The 24,113-nt window shown below is 42.4% G+C and overlaps 1 protein-coding gene across 12 annotated transcripts in view; it reads left to right on the top strand.

Moving 5' to 3' along the window:
• Nucleotides 1-24,113, top strand: part of LOC118380649 (mucin-2-like) — a 56,158-nt gene that overhangs the window by 5,411 nt on the left and 26,634 nt on the right. Inside the window, exons 7-12 of one of the 12 annotated variants that reach the window (XR_004824908.2) lie at nt 3,025-3,180; nt 5,599-5,717; nt 6,148-6,266; nt 6,486-6,623; nt 6,822-9,400; nt 9,432-10,056. The exons of 5 other annotated variants lie outside the window; for them this stretch is intronic. Coding sequence is in view for 6 of the 7 variants with exons in the window: in XM_052497571.1 (XP_052353531.1) it covers nt 3,025-3,180; nt 5,599-5,717; nt 6,148-6,266; nt 6,486-6,623; nt 6,822-6,866 (577 nt within the window). In the remaining variant the exon portion in view is untranslated. Of the gene's footprint in view, nt 1-3,024; nt 3,181-5,598; nt 5,718-6,147; nt 6,267-6,485; nt 6,672-6,821; nt 10,057-24,113 lie in introns of those variants that run through there. 6 more of the 12 variants (XM_052497571.1, XM_052497581.1, XM_052497573.1 and 3 more) reach the window with 6 other exon arrangements.

Genomic DNA, 24,113 nt, shown 5'->3' with positions numbered 1-24,113 from the left:
GAAGACTGATCAGAGATGCAGCCAAGAGGCCCATGATCACTCTGGATGAACTGCAGAGATCTACAGCTGAGGTGGGAGACTCTGTCCATAGGACAACAATCAGTCGTATATTGCACAAATCTGGCCTTTATGGAAGAGTGGCAAGAAGAAAGCCATTAATTAAAGATATACATAAAAAGTGTTGTTTAAAGTTTGCACATGGTGGTGGCAGCATCATGGTTTGGGCCTGCTTTTCTTCTTTTCTTCAGCAGGGACAGGGAAGATGGTTAAAATTGATGGGAAGATGGATGGAGCCAAATACAGGACCATTCTGGAAGAAAACCTGATGGAGTCTGCAAAAGACCTGAGACTGGGACGGAGATTTGTCTTCCAACAAGACAATGATCCAAAACATAAAGAAAAATCTACAATGGAATGGTTCAAAAATAAACATATCCAGGTGTTAGAATGGCCAAGTCAAAGTCCAGACCTGAATCCAATCGAGAATCTGTGGAAAGAACTGAAAACTGCTGTTCACAAATGCTCTCCATTCAACCTCACTGAGCTCGAGCTGTTTTGCAAGGAGGAATGGGGAAAAATTTCAGTCTCTCGATGTGCAAAACTGATAGAGACATACCCCAAGCGACTTACAGCTGTAATCGCAGCAAAAGGTGGCGCTACAAAGTATTAACTTAAGGGGGCTGAATAATTTTGCACGCCTAATTTTTCAGTTTTTGATTTGTTAAAAAAGTTTGAAATATCCAATAAATGTCGTTCCACTTCATGATTGTGTCCCACTTGTTGTTGATTCTTCACAAAAAAATACAGTTTTATATCTTTATGTTTGAAGCCTGAAATGTGGCAAAAGGTCGCAAAGTTCAAGGGGGCCGAATACTTTCGCAAGGCACTGTATAACCAACATACAACATATAGCACACATACAACATATAGCCAACACACTAAATATAGCCAACATACTAAATATAGCCAACATACTAAATATAGCCAACATACTAAATATAGCCAACATACTACATATACAACACATAGCCAACATACAACATATAACCAACATACAACATATAGCACACATACAACATATAGCCAACACACTAAATATAGCCAACATACTAAATATAGCCAACATACTAAATATAGCCAACATACTAAATATAGCCAACATACTAAATATAGCCAACATACTAAACATAGCCAACATACAACACATACAACATATAGCCAACATACTACACATACAACATATCGCCAACATACAACACATCGCCAACATACAACACATACAACATATCGCCAACATACAACATATCGCCAACATACAACATATAGCCAACATACTACACATACAACATATCGCCAACATACAACACATCGCCAACATACAACACATACAACATATCGCCAACATACAACATATCGCCAACATACAACACATCGCCAACATACAACACATACAACATATCGCCAACATACAACACATACAACATATCGCCAACATACAACACATACAACATATCGCCAACATACAACATATAGCCAACATACAACATATAGCCAACATACTAAATATAGCCAACATACTAAATATAGCCAACATACTAAATATAGCCAACATACTACATATACAACACATAGCCAACATACAACACATACAACATATAGCCAACATACAACACATCGCCAACATACAACACATCGCCAACATACAACACATACAACATATAGCCAACATACAACATATCGCCAACTTACAACACATACAACATATAGCCAACATACAACATATCTCCAACATAAAACACATACAACATATCGCCAACATACAACATATCTCCAACATACAATACATACAACATATAGCCAACATACAACATATAGCCAACATACAACATATAGCCAACATACAACATATAGCCAACATACAACATATAGCCAACATACAACACATCGCCAACATACAACACATACAACATATAGCCAACATACAACATATCTCCAACATACAACATATAGCCAACATACAACATATCGCCAACATACAACACATACAACATATAGCCAACATACAACATATCTCCAACATACAACACATACAACATATCACCAACATACAACATATCTCCAACATACAACACATACAACATATAGCCAACATACAACATATAGCCAACATACAACATATAGCCAACATACAACACATACAACATATAGCCAACATACAACACATACAACATATAGCCAACATACAACACATACAACATATCGCCAACATACAACATATCGCCAACATACAACACATACAACATATAGCCAACATACAACATATCGCCAACATACAACACATACAACATATCTCCAACATACAACACATACAACATATCGCCAACATACAACATATCGCCAACATACAACACATACAACATATCACCAACATACAACATATCGCCAACATACAACACATACAACATATCACCAACATACAACATATCGCCAACATACAACACATACAACATATCGCCAACATACAACACATCGCCAACATACAACACATACAACATATAGCCAACATACAACATATCGCCAACATACTACACATACAACATATAGCCAACATACAACATATCGCCAACATACAACACATACAACATATAGCCAACATACAACATATCTCCAACACACAACATATAGCCAACATACAACATATCGCCAACATACAACACATACAACATATAGCCAACATACAACATATCGCCAACATACAACACATACAACATATAGCCAACATACAACATATCTCCAACATACAACCAACAAACAACATATCGCCAACATACAACACATACAACATATAGCCAACATACAACATACAGCCAACATACAACATATCGCCAACATACAACACATACAACATATCGCCAACATACATCATATCGCCAACATACGAGCCAACATATAGCCAACATAAAACCAGCACAATGACTCCACTTTACCCTCCATCCTTCTGTGTCCCATCCACCATCCACACAGATGTAACCAGGACTACTGGTACCTAGACTCTGATTGCTTCGGTCCTATCCTGAAGAGGGACCTCTTTGCCGCGCTACTGACCCTGGCAGGACTGGTGATAGCAGCCGCGGGGGTCATGGTGGTCTATGTGCCCTGGCATAGACGACAATTACATAGGTGAGACTGACTACACATCAACACAGTAGCTAAAAATATCAGCGACAACATAGAGTGACATAAATATTTACGTGCAGTAAGTTAAGCATTCACCATCTAGTCACGAGACAAGCCTTCACCATCTAGTCACGAGACAAGCCTTCACCATCTAGTCACGAGAGAAGCCTTCACCATCTAGTCACGAGAGAAGCCTTCACCACCTAGTCACGAGACAAGCCTCACGAGACAAGCCTTCACCATCTAGTCACAAGACAAGCCTTCACCACCTAGTCACGAGACAAGCCTTCACCATCTAGTCACGAGACAAGCCTTCACCACCTAGTCACGAGACAAGCCTTCACCATCTAGTCACAAGACAAGCCTTCACCACCTAGTCACGAGACAAGCCTTCACCACCTAGTCACGAGACAAGCCTTCACCACCTAGTCACGAGAGAAGCCTTCACCATCTAGTCACGAGACAAGCCTTCACCATCTATTCACGAGACAAGCCTTCACCATCTAGTCACAAGACAAGCCTTCACCACCTAGTCACGAGAGAAGCCTTCACCATCGTCAGTCACCATCTAGTCACGAGAAAGCCTTCACCACCTAGTCACGAGACAAGCCTTCACCACCTAGTCACGAGAGAAGCCTTCACCATCTAGTCACAAGACAAGCCTTCACCATCTAGTCACGAGACAAGCCTTCACCACCTAGTCACGAGACAAGCCTTCACCATCTAGTCACGAGAGAAGCCTTCACCATCTAGTCACGAGAGAAGCCTTCACCATCTAGTCACGAGAGAACCCTTCACCATCTAATCACGAGAGAACCCTTCACCATCTAGTCACGAGAGAACCCTTCACCATCTAGTCACGAGAGAAGCCTTCACCATCTAGTCACGAGAGAAGCCTTCACCACCTAGTCACGAGACAAGCCTTCACCATCTAGTCACGAGAGAAGCCTTCACCACCTAGTCACGAGACAAGCCTTCACCATCTAGTCATGAGACAAGCCTTCACCATCTAGTCATGAGAGAAGCCTTCACCATCTAGTCACGAGACAAGCCTTCACCATCTAGTCACGAGAGAACCCTTCACCATCTAATCACCATCTAGTCAGAGAAAGCCTTCACCATCTAGTCACGAGACAAGCCTTCACCATCTAGTCACGAGAGAAGCCTTCACCATCTAGTCACGAGAGAAGCCTTCACCATCTAGTCACGAGAGAAGCCTTCACCATCTAGTCACGAGAGAAGCCTTCACCATCTAGTCACGAGAGAAGCCTTCACCATCTAGTCACGAGACAAGCCTTCACCACCTAGTCACGAGAGAAGCCTTCACCATCTAGTCACGAGAGAAGCCTTCACCACCTAGTCACGAGACAAGCCTTCACCATCTAGTCACGAGACAAGCCTTCACCATCTAGTCACGAGACAAGCCTTCACCATCTAGTCACGAGACAAGCCTTCACCACCTAGTCACGAGACAAGCCTTCACCATCTAGTCACGAGAGAAGCCTTCACCATCTAGTCACGAGACAAGCCTTCACCATCTAGTCACGAGACAAGCCTTCACCATCTAGTCACGAGAGAAGCCTTCACCACCTAGTCACGAGACAAGAAGCCTTCACCATCTAGTCACGAGACAAGCCTTCACCACCTAGTCACGAGACAAGCCTTCACCATCTAGTCACGAGACAAGCCTTCACCATCTAGTCACGAGACAAGCCTTCACCATCTAGTCACGAGACAAGCCTTCACCATCTAGTCACGAGACAAGCCTTCACCATCTAGTCACGAGACAAGCCTTCACCACCTAGTCACGAGACAAGCCTTCACCATCTAGTCACGAGACAAGCCTTCACCATCTAGTCACGAGAGAAGCCTTCACCACCTAGTCACGAGAGAAGCCTTCACCATCTAGTCACGAGACAAGCCTTCACCACCTAGTCACGAGAGAAGCCTTCACCATCTAGTCACGAGACAAGCCTTCACCATCTAGTCACGAGACAAGCCTTCACCACCTAGTCACGAGACAAGCCTTCACCATCTAGTCACGAGAGAACCCTTCACCATCTAGTCACGAGAGAACCCTTCACCATCTAGTCACGAGACAAGCCTTCACCATCTAGTCACGAGACAAGCCTTCACCACCTAGTCACGAGTGAACCCTTCACTATCTAGTCACGAGAGAAGCTAATGTGTAGATTTGTAAAGCTAAAACAACAGGAGTAAGATGTTGGCACAGACAACAAGCCTGTAGGTGAAACACAAAATATGTATTACAAAGCTATGCATTTGTTTAGAATTTGGATATGATGATATATTAGCAATCAATGACACCAACCAATAATTCTTCTCAAAACAATGATCATACCACGATGATCAGCAATGTACGGTCATAAAGTGAGTTTCTTCTCTCCCCCTTTTCTTCAGGGTGAAAGATATCCATACTGGACAAGTTAACCAGTGGCTGGAGGAAGACTTTGAATGGCCCAACAGGCCAAATATAGGTGGACACTTGGTTGGTTCAAGTAGTACCACAGTCCTAACAGGTACACTGTCTAAAGCCTATTCTGCCTCACCTGTCATAGGGTATTGCTCGAATTGTGTTTCAAGGGGTACATTTATAATATGCCATTCTTATACATTCTTTTACTTTTATCTGACCTAGTTTTGATTCTGTGATCTTTTATGATCCTATTCTGGATGCTCTATTTCTTAGTGTTTGAAATTGAACACTGTATTCCTGAAGAAGAACTTGTCAGTGAGCATTTCTCTGTATTGTTTGCACCTGCTGTTTCCTGTGGACGTAACACATAAACTTTGATTTCATTTTACTTTAAAAAGTATGGCTTAATGCTACCCCCTTCCAGAAAATGTATTTTAAAATATTCTTATCTGTAGAGTACCTTGGCATGTTTTAAAACATGAGTATCTTCAGTGGACCGTTTGTAAATATCATTTTTGTCCCCTTTTATACAGAGAATGAGCCTAACCCACCTTATGGGGGCCGAGTGGCCTTGCAGTACGACGCAGAGGGAGATTCCCTGTCATCCTCCAGTACAAGGCTGCCGTCTCCCTACCATGGAACACAGGCACAGGTGGGGATCTATTTTAGGTATCCTAGATGCCATCTCCTGCTGTGGTGCCTTTGAGCAAGGCACTTGACATAACCCATGGCTCACCCTTGTTTCCGACCCCTCCGTGTGTGTGGGAGACGAGTGCATGTTACTTAAACGGTTTAAAGGCAACATTTAAAAAAAATTCCATGTTCTGAAAATGACAATGGACAGTCAAGTCTTCTATTTCTTCTTCAAAAGGTGTCCAGGAGGCCTGAGATCATCTGCCATGACTACAGTTCCTGGGGTGCTGATAGGGACGCCATTCAAGTCATACAGACTACTGCCACCTCGTCAGGGCAGCATTTTACATTGAGTGACCCTGGCAGCCAATCAGAGGTGGGAACGGAATGTTCATCATAATGCTGTCAAATATGTATGCAATAGGTATGGATGGCCCTCGTGAATTGTTTCAGCCTTCTGGGTGTGCTCTTTCCAAGTAAATTACTACATGATTGAGGACACACAGAGGAGCTAGTGATCACTTTAGAAACCTATTCCATACTCAAATACCTGTTTTTAAATATTCCCTGACAGCTTAGGATCAGCATACAGGAGATACGGACTTACTCTGAGATCTAGTGGGACATCCTCAACTCTTAAAAAACAGAACTGGACAAAGAACAGGTTTCTCATCGACCAACGGAATAAAGCAGAACGAAAAAGGATCTCTTAACGGACAGTCTCCTCTTTGGGAGCGAAGCCTGAATAACGATTGTGGGATGATGCTTTATTAACACTACACAGGATTGTCCAACGAAGTATGGAGTCACTGATACATGAGGATGTGAACTCCAACCTCAGCTTCATTAATGGAATAATCTGCTCTCAAATCAATCAACCAATCAGGATATCAGGAAACAACATGTTTTAAATGCTCTACTTCAGTGACGCATGTTTACAATAAATCTGCATAATGATATATGTTGCTTGTACCAGTTTACCAATTAGCATGGCTTCTTTTGCACTTTAATACCACAACAAATTAATGTAAATAATGTTGTAATATCACATGTATATAACAATCTGTCTTTATATAGAACAGACATTGCACTGTGGTAGTTGTTATAAAATCAAAACATTTTTTAAATGTGTACCAAAAACTAAAAACTTTCCCGACTCATTTTTGTGAACTGCATAATGTCAAACCAATAATACAATACTGTATCACACATAAATAGAACAATAAACGCATCTGATGAAATTGGCAGTCAAATGAACAGTGAATGAAGGCCAAAGTGAGCCATTTCTAATCAGTGCCGCATTCTCTTGATCTTGTTGTTTGGCTGCATGTTCAACGTTCTTTGGCTGTGCGCTCATCTCATCTTTTCCTGTGCTCTTTTCCCGTAGCACCCTTATCATCAGTCCTCCACCAATCAGCACTTTGACTACTGCTTTTGGATTGCCTGATGCCACTTTGATGTCATAATTCTTAGCGATGATGAGCAGATTCACCTTCGTACATGTATCTATCTCCCATGTAGGGTTTTCCACAAATGCTTCCAATGAGCCTGTGTGATTTTGCAACTTATAAAATGATTCCACTAGTCTTATAACCCATTAGGGTGGATGTCAGTGACAGCAACTCTACCACAAAAGTGTATTTTGAACACTCAAATATCTGAGCACAGCAGAGCCTCATAGTCTGAGATTAGAGCAACTATCACAGGAAACAAAATCCCGGACGAGCCCCCTTTCTGTTACGTTCCCCAGCAAGAAACCAAAACATTTCACTCAAACAGAAGGAGGAACTAACAAAGAGTCACTAACAACCAGAACAAAAGGGAAGCGGGGATGATCATCTAAAAGATTGTTTTTAGGGATATCTAATAGTGAGCGCCAACTGACGGTTTTAATCAGAGAGAATAAAGTAGACGGCACGGGTCAACATTTTTGATTGATGTCCCTGTGTCCATGATGACGTGTACATGTCCAAATATGGGCCTCCGGCCAGGCCATCCTGTTCCTGTGGTCACGTGTTAGAGGGTGTGTTATTTTATATCTATATTGCATCCTTTGAAGTAGTCATGCTGATTGATGTCTAGGGACCTGGTTGAACTGGGAGGGGTTCAGTGTTTGAACTTTTGAAAGTGTATGGCCCCCCACCCCCAGTTTTATTGTCCTTATGGTTGCTATCTATGAAGCAGGAATGTGTGTGTGTGTGTGTGTGTGTGTGTTAGAAACAAGGTCCCTTGGCATTGTGTCCATTTCAAGCTTTAAACAACAATTAAACAGCCATCTAAATAATGTTTCTCAGCCTAGTTTCCTATTTAGTTCTCTTTATATGTACAGGCACAGAGCTTCCAGATGGCTCCAGCCTAAGGATTTTCAGTGCATGTACACCTGGGGAGATTAGAACCCCAAAGAAAAGATCCTAAAAGTAATTTCAGATTCAGGTTTATCATGACAGCCTCTTTATGAAAGGCCTTTACTTATGGCTAAACAGCTTCTACACAGCTTATTAATTAATGAATGCTGTGGGATGATGAAATTAGGTGTTTCTAGGAGGGCTTAAACAAATCTACAGTGAAACAAACATGTACACTTTACATACATATTTATTTACTTTTAAAAAGAACACAGTAACATGACAGAATTTGTGCAAATGCGACAAAATCTGCTCGTGGATATTAAATATACAACAGTAGTATTCGGTAACAAGCAATATGTGTTAAACATGTGGCACAGGCAATCATGACAGCCTCTTTATGAAAGGCCTTTACTTATGGCTAAACAGTTTTCTACACATCTTATTCATTAATGATGTGGGCATACCCAGAATTTACATGCAGGACGGTTGATCGACACATGGAGGGAAAACGTATGGAGTTTTGATGGAGCGGGCAAGCGTCTTTGCGTTGGTGAATTGGAAACGGATAATGGTCAGGGCTAACCAGACCCTTTATCTGTAAGAAATAGTAAACATTTTGAATTATAACACGTGTTAAAATGTATGTACTAAATATTTTGAATTAAATCACTGGTTTTAAAAATGTATCTCACGCTTTAACGATAGGGGAAGAGGTAATTTCATATTTCGGTTTAGGGGAAGAGGTCATTTCATATTTCGGTTTAGGGGGGGTTATTAACTTTATGGAAAACAATATTCACACTATGTGGATTATAAACATGTACATACATAGAGAGCCAACACATCAAGATCTAACAGGGATGAGTGGGGATTCATAGTACAACAGGAAGCTTCTGTAACCTGCAATACGTGTTAAATATGTTTTACATACATCCACGACTGAATGGTTTCACAAACTCCCTTTAAAGGTTTTGTAAGAAAGTTGTAACAGGCCTCATTCAACAGTCTAGAGATGAACCTAGAGACACCAAACACATCAACGTTTAGAGCAGCTTGGAGATTATTACCCATGTAAGTGGGGAGCAAAGAGCGGATTTAACCAACTCTGTACAAACCCCGACACGGGGTATGATAACTCTAATGATTATTGTAGATGTTTACAACTGAGGGAGTTGACAGTCGGTCAATGAGATGTATAAAGGCAAATTGACATAACGGACCTCAAAGACCAACAGCCTACTTTATGATATAGAATGCAGGGGTGTGTACTGAACATGTAACCATTATAAAACAAAATGGTCTACGGTCAAATGCATCTATAGTTTTTAATGAAGTGGTCGCTGCATTCATATAGATTATTTCAACATAGTCTAGATCAGTCCACAGGTTGCATTTACATTTTTTTTGTATCTCAATATTGTGTTATATGTTGGTAGGTCTAATAAACAAATATATTGTATACATTGATAATATTATTTTGTCAGAAATTCAAGCCGTTGATACAGTTGTGTACTCGATCGCCTGCCCTGCTGATCGTACTCTTATCTGAACAACATTAAGCTTTCATTATTTTGCATCAAATATTTATGGACCTTAAATTATTATAGAATACACAATATCTCACCCTTTAATGACAGGAAAATGTCCTTTCCATCCATCACCACGGTCTGTCACGAAGAAAGGTAATGTCTGAAAAAAAACATGTATTATTTTATAGTCTTTCCTACAATGGTATGTTATAAAGTTTGTAATAGTGTACAACTGTAGGCCTCCAATGTTTTTACATAAAAACACTAATGATGCATGTTTAAATAGTAGTACAATTTGGTAATTAATTCTAACATGTCTTTAAAACGTTTGTACTATATATTTTGGTATTAAATCAATGGTTTTAAAACAGTATCTCACCCTTTAACGATGGGAAAATGTCCTTTCCAGCCATCACCCCGGTCTGTCCCGAACAAAAAAAGACACGGAAAATCAGGGGGAGTGCGTGTTAGAGGAAATTATGGTTGAAATGACTAATTATGTATACATTCCAATCAGAACTGACTCGTCCAAATGCTATAATGTACTGAACATGTGAATTTTCTCTCTTGCTCCCATTCCCGATTGTATATCATGTAGTCAGGAGTTTAGTAACAATGAAGGTCTGTTCCTTAGTTCATTCATTTGTACAATCTCCAGGTGGCAGGAACGGCCCATCTCCAGACTATCTAGAATGTTGATTTATACTGACTGATCTTGACTTCGTGCTGATAACGCGAAGGCTCGAGAACTAGAGGGCCCCTCTACTTGTGAAATAGATAGAACGTTTAGAAAACGCTGACGTCATTTTCAGTTTATAACCTGTGGAAATATGTGTATGTGTTACTTTTCAAAAGCGGCCAGAAGTTCCAGATACATTTCATTTAAAAAAGGAGAAGTATCGTAAAGATGCCACAGATTGCAACAGAAGTGCCAAGTACTAAATGGGCTATATAGTGCAACGCTTTGGACTATAAAATAGGTAAGAATAGTTTAATCGTAAAAAGTTGTGATTGTTTTTCCGAGTATTGATTTTTGGTTAGGTAACGCCTGGGAATTCGAACTAGAAGTTAAAGTATCCTTGTCATGCCTTGGTCTTAGTATTTTGTGTTTTCTTTAATTATTTGTTCAGGCCAGGGTGTGACATGGGGTTATTGTATTGTCGTATTGGGGTATTTGTAGGCATTGGGATTGTGGTTGATTAAGGGTGTGTCTAGTATAGGCTTGGCTGCCCGAGGCGGTTCTCAATCAGAGTCAGGTGATGCTTGTTGTCTCTGATGGGGAACCGTATTTAGGTAGCCTGGGTTTCACTTTGTATTTCGTGGGTGATTGTTCCTGTCTCTGTGTAGTTTCACCAGATAGGCTGTAATTAGGTTTCACGTTCCGCTTTGTTGTTTTGTATTTGTATTCAGTTATTTCATGTACCGCGATTCATTTATTAAAGACATGAGTAACCACCACATTGCATTTCGGTCCGACTGTCTTTCTACAAACGAAGAACGCCGTTACAGAATCACCCACCACACAAGGACCGAGTGGCGTGGTAACAGGCAGCGACAGCATGAGCAGCGAAAGGAGGATGAATTATTCGGAGAATGGACATGGGAAGACGTGTTGGATGGCAAAGGTTGTTACACTTGGGAGGAGATACTGGCCGGAAGAGATCGCCTCCCATGGGAACAGGTGGAGGCACTTAGGAGAGCAGAGGCAGCAGGAGATAGGAGCCGACGATACGAGGGAACATGGTTGGCAAGGAAGCCCGAAAAGCAGCCCCAAAAAATTATTGGGGGGGGGGGCTTAAAGAGAGTATGGCTATGCCAGGTTGGAGACCTGCGCAAACTCCCTGTGCTTATCGGGGGGCTAGAGAGACCGGGCAGGCACCGTGTTATGCTATGGAGCGCACGGTGTTTCCAGTGCGGGTGCATAGCCCGGTGCGGCAAATACCAGCCCTTCGTATTGACCGGGCTAGAGTGGGCATCGAGCCAGGTAAGGTTGGGCAGGCTCGGTGCTCAAGAGCTCCAGTGCGCCTGCACGGTCCGGTCTATCCAGAGCCAACTCTCCTTGTTTATCGTGAGGAGCCAAGGAGGAGACCTGAACCAGAGCCGGTGTTAGAGGTGAGCGAAGCAGAGACTGTGAAGGAGTTAATGGGGAAGGTGGAGTGGAGAGTAATGAGGGAGTTGCGAGCTTGGTGCTTTAGGTACAAGATTCGTCCGACGGAGCGTGTCGGGGATTTGATGGCACCTGGGTCAGCGCTCCATACTCGTCCTGAGGTGCGTGTTAGTCGGCTGGTGAAAAATGTGCCAGCCTCACGCACTAGGCCTCCTGTGTACCTACCTAGCCTTGCACGTCCTGTGCCGGTCCTGCTCCCAGGCTCTCCAGTACAACTTCACGGTCCAGTCCATCCTGTGCCACCTTCACATACCAGTCCTCCGGTAGCAGCTCCCCGCACCAGGCTTCCTGTGCGTGTCCTCGATCCTGTAGCACCAGTTCCAGCACCACGCACCAGGCCTTCTGTGCTCCTCGCCTGTTCAGCACAGCCAGAGCCTTCCTTCCCTCCTGCGCTGTCGGAGTCTCCCGCCTGTTCAGCACAGCCAGAGCCTTCCTTCCCTCCTGCGCTGTCGGAGTCTCCTGCCTGTTCAGCGCTATCAGAGCCTTCCTCCTCTACAGCGCTGCCGGAGCCTCCTGCCTGTCCGGAGCAGCCTGAGCTGCCAGTCTGCAAGTAGCTGTCAGTCTGCAAGGAGCTACCAGTCTGCAGGGTGCTGTCAGCCTGCATGGAGCAGTGAGAGCTGTCAGTCTGCATAAAGCAGCCAGAGCTGTCAGCCTGCATGGAGCAGTCAAAGCTGTCAGTCTGTTCGAAGCAGCCAGAGCTGTCAGTCTGCATGAAGTAGCCAGAGCTGTCAGTCTGCAAAGAGCTGCCAGTCTGCAAGGAGCTGTCAGCCTGCATTGAGCTGCCAGGGCTGTCAGTCTGCAAGGAGCTGTCAGTCTGCATAGAGCAACTAGATCCGCCAGTCAACCAGTTTCTTCCAGATCTGCCAGTCAACCAGTCTCTTCCAGATCTTCCAGTCAACCAGTCTCTTCCAGATCTGCCAGTCAACCAGTCTCTTCCAGATCTGCCAGTCAACCAGTCTCTTCCAGATCTGCTAGTCAACCAGAATCTTCCAGATCCGCCAGCCAGCCAGGATCTACCGGAGCCTACTACCTGCCTGAGCTTCATCTCAGTACTGGGCTTCCTCTCAGTACTGGGCTTCCTCTCAGTACTGGGCTTCCTCTGAGTACTGGGCTTCCCCTCAGTTCCGGGCTGCCCCTCAGTTCCAGGCTGCCCCTCAGTTCCGGGCTGCCCCTCAGTTCCGGACTGCCCCTCAGTCTCGAGCTGCCCCTCAGTCCCGAGCTGCCTCAGTCCCGAGCTGCCCCTCAGTTCCGAGCTGCCCCTCAGTCCCGAGCTGCCCCTCAGTCCCGAGCTGCCCCTCAGTCCTGTGGGGTTCTGGGTGAGGACTATTAGGCCATGGTCGGCGGCGAGGGTGGATTATCCCAGGACGCGAAGGGGAGGAACTAGGACATTAATGGAGTGGGGTCCACGTCCCGAGCCGGAGCCCCCACCATGGACAGTCGCCACCCGGACCCTCCCTATGGTTTTGAGGTGCGTCCGGGAGTCCGCACCTTAGGGGGGTTCTGTCACGCCTTGGTCAATGTATTTTGTGTTTTCGTTATATTATTTGTTCAGGCCAGGGTGTGACATGGGGTATATTGTATTTTCATATTGGGGTTTGTAGTATTTGGGATTGCGGCTGAGTAGGGGTGTTGTATAGGCTTGGCTGCCTGAGGCGGTTCTCAATCAGAGTCAGGTGATTCTCGTTGTCTCTGATTGGGAACCGTATTTAGGTAGCCTGGGTTTCACTGTGTATTTCGTGGGTGATTGTTCCTGTCTCTGTGTAGTTTCACCAGATAGGCTGTAATTAGGTTACACGTTCCGTTTGTTGTTTTGTATTTTGTATAGTTATTTAATGTGTCACTTTTTCCATTAAAGTCATGAGTAACCACCACGCTGCATTTCGGTTCAACTCTCTTTCTACAAACGAAGAACGCCGTTTAGTCTGGTTGAGAATTTCTCAAAGTTGAGTTTTATTTAGAATTGCAGAACAAGGGCTGTCCCAGGATGACTGACCCTAACTGGGCTCAGGGGGGGTCCTCTGATTTAGTTAAACTCAAAAGGGAATTGGAATTTACTTCATTAATCGCACAATTTTACAAACAGTATCATACTCGCTCATTCATCTTATACAACAATTAGATGTTAACCTCATATCTGAGGCTATTATATAAACAGCGTTATGGCAATGTGGCCACACCGTCTCCCATGAAATTCCCCAAAATGTAACAAACGGACCAGTTCCTAGCTGGATTCTTCAACAATCTTTTATACCTTGTCCGGAACATGAAATTTGATCGGAACTCCAGGTCTGTGAGGTGGAAGAAATTCCTTTGTTCTCTATGAAACTTCACTCTCTCTCAATACTGTGTGGCCATGAGGCAGGGTCTTCTCAGGAATTTACGACCTCTCTCTGACCACAACTCTGGACGGTTTAGACTTAGAATATTTGGACAACTACAAATACCTAGGTGTCTGGGTAGACTGTAAACTCTCCTTCCAGACTCACATTAAGCATCTCCAATCCAAAATTAAATCTAGAATCGGCTTCCAATTTCGCAACAAAGCATTCTTCACTCATGCTGCCAAACATACCCTCGTAAAACTGACCATCCTACCGATCCTCGACTTTGGCGATGTCATCTACAAAATAGCCTCCAACACTCTACTCAACTAATTGGATGCAGTCTATCACAGTGCCATCCGTTTTGTCACCAAAGCCCCATATACTACCCATCACTGCGACCTGTATGCTCTCGATGGCTGGCCCTCGCTTCATACTCGTCGCCAAACCCACTGGCTCCAGGTCATCTACAAGTCTTTGCTAGGTAAAACCCCGCCTTATCTCAGCTCAATGGTTACCATAGCAGCACCCACGCGTAGCACGCGCTCCAGCAGGTATATCTCACTGGTCACCCCCAAATCCAATTCCTCATTTGGCCGCCTTTCCTTCCAGTTCTCTGCTGCCAATGACTGGAATGAACTGCAAAAATCACTAAAGCTGGAGACTCATATATTCCTCACTAGCTTTAAGCACCGGCTGTCAGAGCAGCTCACAGATCACTGCCCCTGTACATAGCCTATCTATAGCCCATCCAACTACCTCATCCCCATACTGTATTCATGTATTTATCTTGCTCCTTTGCACTCCAGTATCTCTACTTGCACATTCATCTCCTGCACATCTATCACTCCAGTGCTTAATTGGTATATTGTAATTACTTCGCCACTATGGCATATTTATTGCCTTACCTCCCCTATCCTACCTCATTTGCACACACTGCATATATACTTTTTCTATTGTATTATTGACTGTATGTTTGTTAATTCCATGTGTAACTCTGTTGCTGTATGTGTCAAACTGCTTTGCTTTATCTTGGCCAGGTCGCAGTTGTAAATGAGAACTTGTTCTCAACTCGCCTACCTGGTAAAATAAAGGTGAAGTAGAAAAATAAAAAATAAAAGAGCAGATGTCTACAGCAATAGTATAGATGTGATCAATACATGTGGATGATTTCATTCTTGTGCTGTTTGTTAATACCCTGGTAGTTTGACGGATATCCTGAACCAGGTTTGAGGCACTGGTTACAGTTTGTAGCTTTTTTTGAGCTTGATGAATACCAGTCAATATTTAGATCACCCAGAAAATATACCTCTCTGTTGATGTCACATACACTATATTTACAAAAGAATGTTGGAACCCCTTCAAATTAGTGGATTTGGCTATTTCAGCCACACCCGTTTCTTACGGGTGTATAAAATCAAGCACACAGCCATGCAATCTCCATAGACAAACATTGGCAGTAGAATGGCCTTCTTGAAGAGCTTAGGGACTTTAAATGTGGCACTGTCATTGGATGCCACCTTCCCAACAAGTCAGTTGGAGAAATTTTTGCCCTGCTAGAGCTGCCCTGGTCAACTGAAACGTCTAGGAGCAACAATGGCTCAGCCGCGAAGCGGTAGCTGGCACAACGTCACAGAACGGGACCACTAAGTGCTGAAGCGTGTAAAAATTGCCTGTCCTTTGTTGCAACACTCACTATTGAGTTCCAAACTGCCTCTGGAAGCAAGGTCAGCACAAGAACTGTTAGTTGAGAGCTTCATGAAATGGTTTTCCATTGCCGAGCAGCCGCACACAAGCCTATGATCACCATGCGCAATGCCAAGCGTCGGCTGGAGTGGTGTAAAGCTCGCCACCATTGGACTCTGGATCAATGGAAACGTGTTCTCTGGAGTGATAAATCATGCTTCACCATCTGGCAGTCCGATGTGTGAATCTGGGTTTGGCAGATGCCAGGAGAACTCTACCTGCCCCAATGCATAGTGTCAACTGTAAAGTTTGGCGGAGGATGAATAATGGGCTAGGGTTGTTTTTCATAGTTCGGCCTAGGTCCCTCAGTTCCAGAAAAGGAAAATCTTAAAGCTGCAGCATACCTTGACATTCAAGACCAGGCCCGGGCAACTCCAGTCCTTGTGTGCCTGATTGGTGTCACACTTTTTTCCAGACTCCAATGATCAATAAATGATGATATTCAGTTAAAAATGAAATTAGTTTAAAATAAGGTGTGTTTGCTAGGGATGGGGGAAAAGTGTGACTCCAATCAGGCCCCAGAGGACTGGAATTGCCTAGGCCTGTTCTAGATGATACTGTGTTTCTAACTTTGTGGCAAGAGCTTGAAAAAGGCCCTTTCCTGTTTCAATATGACAATGCCCCTGTTCACAAAGCCAGGTCCATACAGAAACGGTTTGTCGAGATTGGTGTGGAAGAACTTGACTGGCCTGCACACAGCCCTGACCTCAACCTCATCAAACACCCTTTGGGATGAATTGGAACACCGACTGTGCGCCAGGCCTAATGGCCCAACATCTGTGCCCCGACATCACAAATGCTCTTGTGGCTGAATGGAAGCCAGTCCCCGCAGCAATGTTCCAACATCTAGTGGAAAGTTTCCCAGAAGAGTGGAGGCTGTTATAACAGCAAAGGGGGGGACCAACTCCATATTAATGCCCATGATTTTGTAATGAGATGTTCGACCAATAGGTGTACACATACATGTAGTGTAGATTATCAAGCAATTAAAACATATTATCTAGATACTTTCTGTCAGCACTTGGTGGTGTATAGCGGGCTTTAGGTGAGACGTGAACCTCTAGCCATATTACTTCAACAGCTTTTGACAAGAGATCCTCGCTAGGTTTTACAGGAATATGACTGAACAACAATGGCAACACCTCCACCATTGGCATTCCTGTATCTTCTGATGATATTGAAAAGATGTATTGATACCACTGTATCATCAAAGGTATTATCTAAGTGAGTTTCAGAGATAGTATATGAGTGTTGTCTGTTACTAGCAAGTTATCGATTTCATGAACCTTCTTTCTTAAGCTACATAGTGTATATTAATGTAGGCTATTTTTAGCACTTTTCTGGGATTATTGATTGTTTTTATTGCTTTACTGGGAGGCTTATTAGAGGTAGACATGACATGATATTTTTGAGCCGATGTGGACTAGGGCAAACAGCCTCAGTCCAAAGTATAACTCAGGTTCATAGTCGGATGATTACTGCTTAATCCCCTGTTTCCGCAGGAGGTTATTTGCCTTTTGGTAAGCCGCCATTGTAAATACGAATTTGTTCTTAACTGACTTGCCTAGTTAAATAAATGTAAAATAAATGTAAATAAAATACAATAGCTGTATGACTGACAGAGGCATTCAGGGGAGTTAGAGGGACATACATTAGGTTACGTACTGCCAACACCCCTGGGACAATGTACATTTGCAGCACTATTACAACAACTCTGTGACACAATGGTAGGGATTATCTGAGCAGTGCATGGGCCACTGATAAGTCATTGTCACAACGTAGCCGTGAAATTCTCAGAACGGATCCAGAATGTTTGCAGGGCATCATGTTAAGATGTGAATACACATGTGAAAGGTTGTGTGATCACGTGAAAATCCACATGTGAAATATCCGCACCTGCGAAGTTGTTCCAAAACCACAAAACCACATAATCACATGAAAATCCACTTGTGAGATGTGAAACTTCATGTGAAATATCATCACATGTGAAGTGTTCTAAAGCCACATGGTTTCCCATGTGCAATATGTGAGAATTTCACATGTAAAAACATGGTGATTTACCACAAGTGGAATCATGTGTTTGTTTTTATAAGGGGGGGTTGGCCGTTTTGCTATTTTTTTTCAATCGCAGAATGTATCTTAAAATGTGTACATTAAATTATTATTTCATTTTTATTACCGTCGCAAGAGAACAGCAAACACTAGGGATGGGTCCTGATCAAACATTGCACAACATGCTCAAATGTGACCATGGCAGTTGGTTGGTTGAAGATAGTAGCTGTAATGTTCTGGGTGTAGTGGGTGAGAAGTCAGGCGCAGGAAGCAGAGAGTTCAGGGTAGTGCTAATTTAATGAACAAAACATTGAACATAAGCCAACCCCACAAAAACACAGGGCACACAAGAAAACCAATGCCCCAAACACGGGAACTTAAACTGTCCAGCAAAACCCACGAAATGGGGAAACCACGTAACTCACAGACGTGCACAAAAGTTACACAAAACAATCCCGCACAAAGAACAGGAGGGCAAACTGGCTAATAAAGCCCAACTAATCACCACAATACACAACAGGTGTAACCAATAAACAGACAAGGAGGGGGAGGAAAGAATCAGTGGTAGCTAGTAGGCCGGCGATGACGACCACCGAGCACCACCCGAACGGGAAGGGGAGCCACCTTCAGTAGGAGTCGTGACAGTAGCATGATGCATCTAGTTACCAGCAAAACAAATGTCTTACAGCCATCAACAATCCCTCCATCATCATCACTTACTTATGCAACAGGAGTTGGAATTCTAATAGGTTATCAATCAACTCTGTGGAGTACGAGTCTGAAATAATCATTCGATGTTCAAACCTATCCATCGATATGATATCTACAAGTGGATACTGAAGATAGTGTTTTTATGGGATAATGATGGTGAAATCTTTGAATTAGCAAAATAACAAATATCTCTATCTTGTGTACTTGTACACTACAGATGGATTCCACAGTTTGTATTGGCTTGATCCTTCTGTTGCAAGAATATATTAATTCATTCATTGTCAGTAGGATAAAAAAAAAGATAATATTTATTGCAGCCCCTGGAGTGTTAAACAAATATTATTTGCGTTGATATTTACAATCCTTTGTCATCTTTTTACAGTGGGAGCTCCATCACAGTTACAGATCTCTTATCTCTGACTGTGATGCCTTTGCCTACATTCCAGTGCCCTTGTGAACTGACACAACGGCTATAATAAATATTCTAGAGCTCATAGAGAGCTGATAGTTAAGTGGCTGAACATTGAAACACGTAACAGCCTGTTTGACCCGGATAACCTCCCTGTAGTCACTTTATCATTGAATTTAAAGTATCATATGTGTCTCAGCTATTGTTGAACCTCATTTAAACAGTGTTTGCTCCTTAGCAATCATGGGTTTCCTGGGTGACCATGCTATGGATATACTACAGAGTTTTCTAATATTGATGGCTCTTATAGGTAAGACCCCATTCAAATGTTTAGTATTATATTTTTTCAATGGCAGGTGTGATTTTAAACTGCAGTTAACAGTTGGTAACTTAAGTTAGTATTAGTCATCAGCAATGCACATGCAATGGATATACAACTAAGTTCTCTCTTATTGATCGCTGCAAGACTCCATATGTACAGGATAAGATATATACTGTACTTCTGATTATTTTAATAGGTATTTATGATACAATTACATTTGTATTGATGCATTGATGTATTGTAATGTATGTAGTAATGTATTTATCAGTTAATGCTTGTAATCAATATCTTGTGAAAACACATTTTTAATGTTTCCAACTTTGTGCATTTTGACAAATGGTAGGCAGGGAGTATATGGAATGGTAAGGGTTTATCCTTTATACTTGGTGATAATTTGAGAAATATAAAAGCTGTGAAATGAGTAGGGAATTGTTATAGAATCATTTTATTATACATTTTATGTGATGATAATAGATGAATGATATGAACATATAAAAGCTAATTTGCTGGTATGGATAGCACATTTGACTCTTAAAACTGAAAAGTAAATCTTGAATATTCTTTGAAATATCTCACCTGGAATTTAGGTTTGGTTTAGTGCTGATCTAGGATCAGGTGCCTTTCAGATCATAATGAACAAGATATGGGGGACCTGATCCTAAATCAGCACCCATACTCTGAGACACTTTGTGAATACAGGCCCTGGAGTGTGTTTTACATGGCATTTAGTTTTCAGAATGTTTTTACATTGAAATAATAATAATACCATTCTAATACAGCATTTTATTTAATGTAACTCATGGACACTACAAGATGTGTAAATACATCCATTTTAAGTGCATTTGTAAGGTAAAATATACGTTTCAACATATTGCAACACTGCCATGATGCTCAAAACCAAACGTATTGAACTTCCGAAAAACACAATCAAATATATGCACGGTATTTGTTGCAAATGTGAAGAGTATCAGTGAGTTAACTGGCAAATTATGTGAATGTTTACGTGACCTGAGTATTTGTGAAAATCTTGCAATGTGAATAGTCAAATTAGAGAAATTTGAATTCATAGTCAAACTATAGGCAAACATATAGTAGTCATTAAAGTAAGCCTTGTCCACGTCAGAACAACCTATAGGGCAAGAACCTCTGTTTCTGAAGAGGGACATTGGACATCAAATCACATTTTATTTGTCACATACACATGGTTAGCAGATGTTAATATGAGTGTAGCGAAATGCTTGTGCTTCTCGTTTCGACCATGCAGTAATATCTAACAAGTATTCTAACAATTCCACAACAACTACCTTATACACAGTAATTTATAAAGGAATTAATAAGAATATGTACATCATTTTTTTTTTTTTAATTTATTTTACCTTTATTTAACCAGGCAAGTCAGTTAAGAACAAATTCTTATTTTCAATGACGGCCTGGGAACAGTGGGTTAACTGCCTGTTCAGGGGCAGAACGACAGATTTGTACCTTGTCAGCTCGGAGGTTTGAACTCTCAACCTTCCGGTTACGAGTCCAACGCTCTAACCACTAGGCTACGCTGCCGCCCCGTGGGGCAAAAAAGTATTTCGTCAGCCACCAAGATCTCACCCCGTGGAGTCATAATGATCACAAGAACGGTGAGCAAAAATCCCAGAACCACATGGGGGGACCTAGTGAATGACCTCCAGAGAGCTGGGACCAAAGTAACAAAGCCTACCATCAGTAACACACTACGCCGCCAAGGACTCAAATCCTGCAGTGCCAGACGTGTCCCCCTGCTTAAGCCAGTATATGTCCAGGGCCGTCTGAAGTTTGCTAGAGAGCATTTGGATGATCCAGAAAAGATTGGGAGAATGTCATATGGTCAGATGAAACCAAAATATAACTTTTTGGTAAAAACTCAACTCGTTGTGTTTGGAGGACAAAGAATGCTGAGTTGCATCCAAAGAACACCATACCTACTGTGAAGCATGGGGTTGGAAACATCATGCTCTGGGGCTGTTTTTCTGCAAAGGGACCAGGAAGACTGATCCGTGTAAAGGAAAGAATGAATGGGGCCATGTATCGTGATATTTTGAGTGAAAATCTTCCATCAGCAAGGGCATTGAAGATGAAACGTGTCTGGTTCTTTCAGCATGACAATGATCCCATACACACCGCCCGGGCAACGAAGGAATGGCTTCGTAAGAAGCATTTCAAGGTCCTGGAGTGGCCTAGCCAGTCTCCAGATCTCAACCTCATAGAAAATCTTTGGAGGGAGTTCAAAGTCCGTGTTGCCCAGCAACAGCCCCAAAACATCACTGCTCTAGAGGAGATCTGCATGGAGAAATGGGCCAAAATACCCGCAACAGTGTGAAAACCTTGTGAAGACTTACAGAAAACGTTTGACATCTGTCATTGCCAACAAAGGGTATATAACAAAGTATTGAGATAACTTTTGTTATTGACCAAATACTTATTTTACACCATAATTTGCAAATAAATTCATAAAAAATCCTCCAATGTGATTTGCTGGATTTTTTTCCTTCTCATTTTGTCTGTCATAGTTGAAGTGTACCTATGATGAAAATAACAGGCCTCTCTCATCTTTTTAAGTGGGAGAACTTGCACAATTGGTGGCTGACTAAATTATTTTTTGCCCCACTGTATATGGATGAGTGATGGCCGAACGGCATAGGCAAGATGCAGTAGATGGTATAGAGTACAGTGTATACATATGAGATGAGTAGTGTAGGGTATGTGAACATGATATAAAGTGGCATAGTTTAAAGTGACTAGTGATACATTTATTACATCCAATTTTAATTATTAAAGTGGCTAGAGATTGAGTCAGTATGTTGGCAGCAGCCACTCAATGTTAGTGATTGCTTTTTAACAGTCTGTTGGCCTTGAGATAAAAACTGTTTTTAAAAACAGTCTCTCGGTCCCAGCGTTGATGCACCTGTACTGACCTCGCCTTATGGACGATAGCGGGGTGAACAGGCAGTGGCTCGGGTGGTTGTTGTCCTTGATGATCTTTTTGGCCTTCCTGTGACATCGGGTGGTGTAGGTGTCCTGGAGGGCAGGTAGTTTGCCACCGGTGATGCGTTGTAGAAAATCTTAAGACAGTCGTGCTACAAGTCATCTAATGCTATGAGGAAATGTTAATAAGCTATGTTTATGATGACGATAAAAGTAATTCGGTAGGATTTCGCTAGTAAGAGGAAGGGTGTGGCATTTATAGGGAACTCTATACTTCTAGAGTTTCGTTTCAGCAGCTTTCATAGCCATATAAACCTGCAATAAAATGAACCAATGGAAAAATGTCAAATGAGTTCACCTAACTGCTCAGTGCTCATGAATCTTTTGACATTATCTGAGATGGAAAATTTATGTAATTATATTATCAAATCAAATGTTATTAGTCACATGCACAGAATACAACAGTCTGTCTGTGAACAATTGTTTGAAAAATTACCTGTGTCATACACAAAGTAGATGCCCTAACCGACTTGCCAAAACTATAGTTAACAAGAAATTTGTGGAGTGGTTGAAAAACTAGTTTAATGACTCCAACCTAAGTGTATGTAAACTTCCGACTTCAACTATATGTACAGCCACTGTGGGGACGACGTCATCGATGCAGTTATTTATGAAGCCAGTGACTGATGTTGTGTACTCCTCAATGCCATCGGAAGAATCCCGGAACATATTCCAGTCTGTGCCATCTTATGGCCGTATACAGGTGATTGAGTGCAGTCTTAGTGCCATCATTGGTTTGTGGTGGTAAATAGACAGCTACAAAGAATATAGATGAAAACTCTCTCTGTAAATTGTGTGGTCTACAGCTTATCATGAGATCTTTTACCTCAGGCGAGCAAAACCTTGAGACTTCCTTATTATTTTGTGCACCCGCTGTTGTTTACTAATATACTGTACATAGACCGTCACCCCTTATCTTACCAGAGGCGTCCGTTCTACCCTGCCGAAAAATCGTATAACCTTCCAGCCGTGTGTTATTCATGTCGTCGTTCAGCTACGACTCAGTGAAACACAAGATATTACAATTTGTAATGTCACATTGGTAGAATATAGAGGCAGATTACCCACTATCCGTCGGATCCTTACAAGGCACCCAGAGCTACGTCCCCGATATCTCCGTCTCATTCTCCTGCGAATGACGGGGATGAGGTCTTGTTGGGTGTCTGGAGTAAATCCTTCGTGTCCGACTCATTAAAGAAAAAATTATTCTTCCAGTAAGAGGTAAGTAATCGCTGTCCTGATGTAT

This window comes from Oncorhynchus keta, chromosome 35 (assembly GCF_023373465.1).
Source record: "Oncorhynchus keta strain PuntledgeMale-10-30-2019 chromosome 35, Oket_V2, whole genome shotgun sequence".
Lineage (NCBI taxonomy): Eukaryota > Metazoa > Chordata > Actinopteri > Salmoniformes > Salmonidae > Oncorhynchus > Oncorhynchus keta.
Note: the sequence above shows the minus strand (reverse complement) of the source record. Positions and strands in the feature narration are given on the sequence as shown.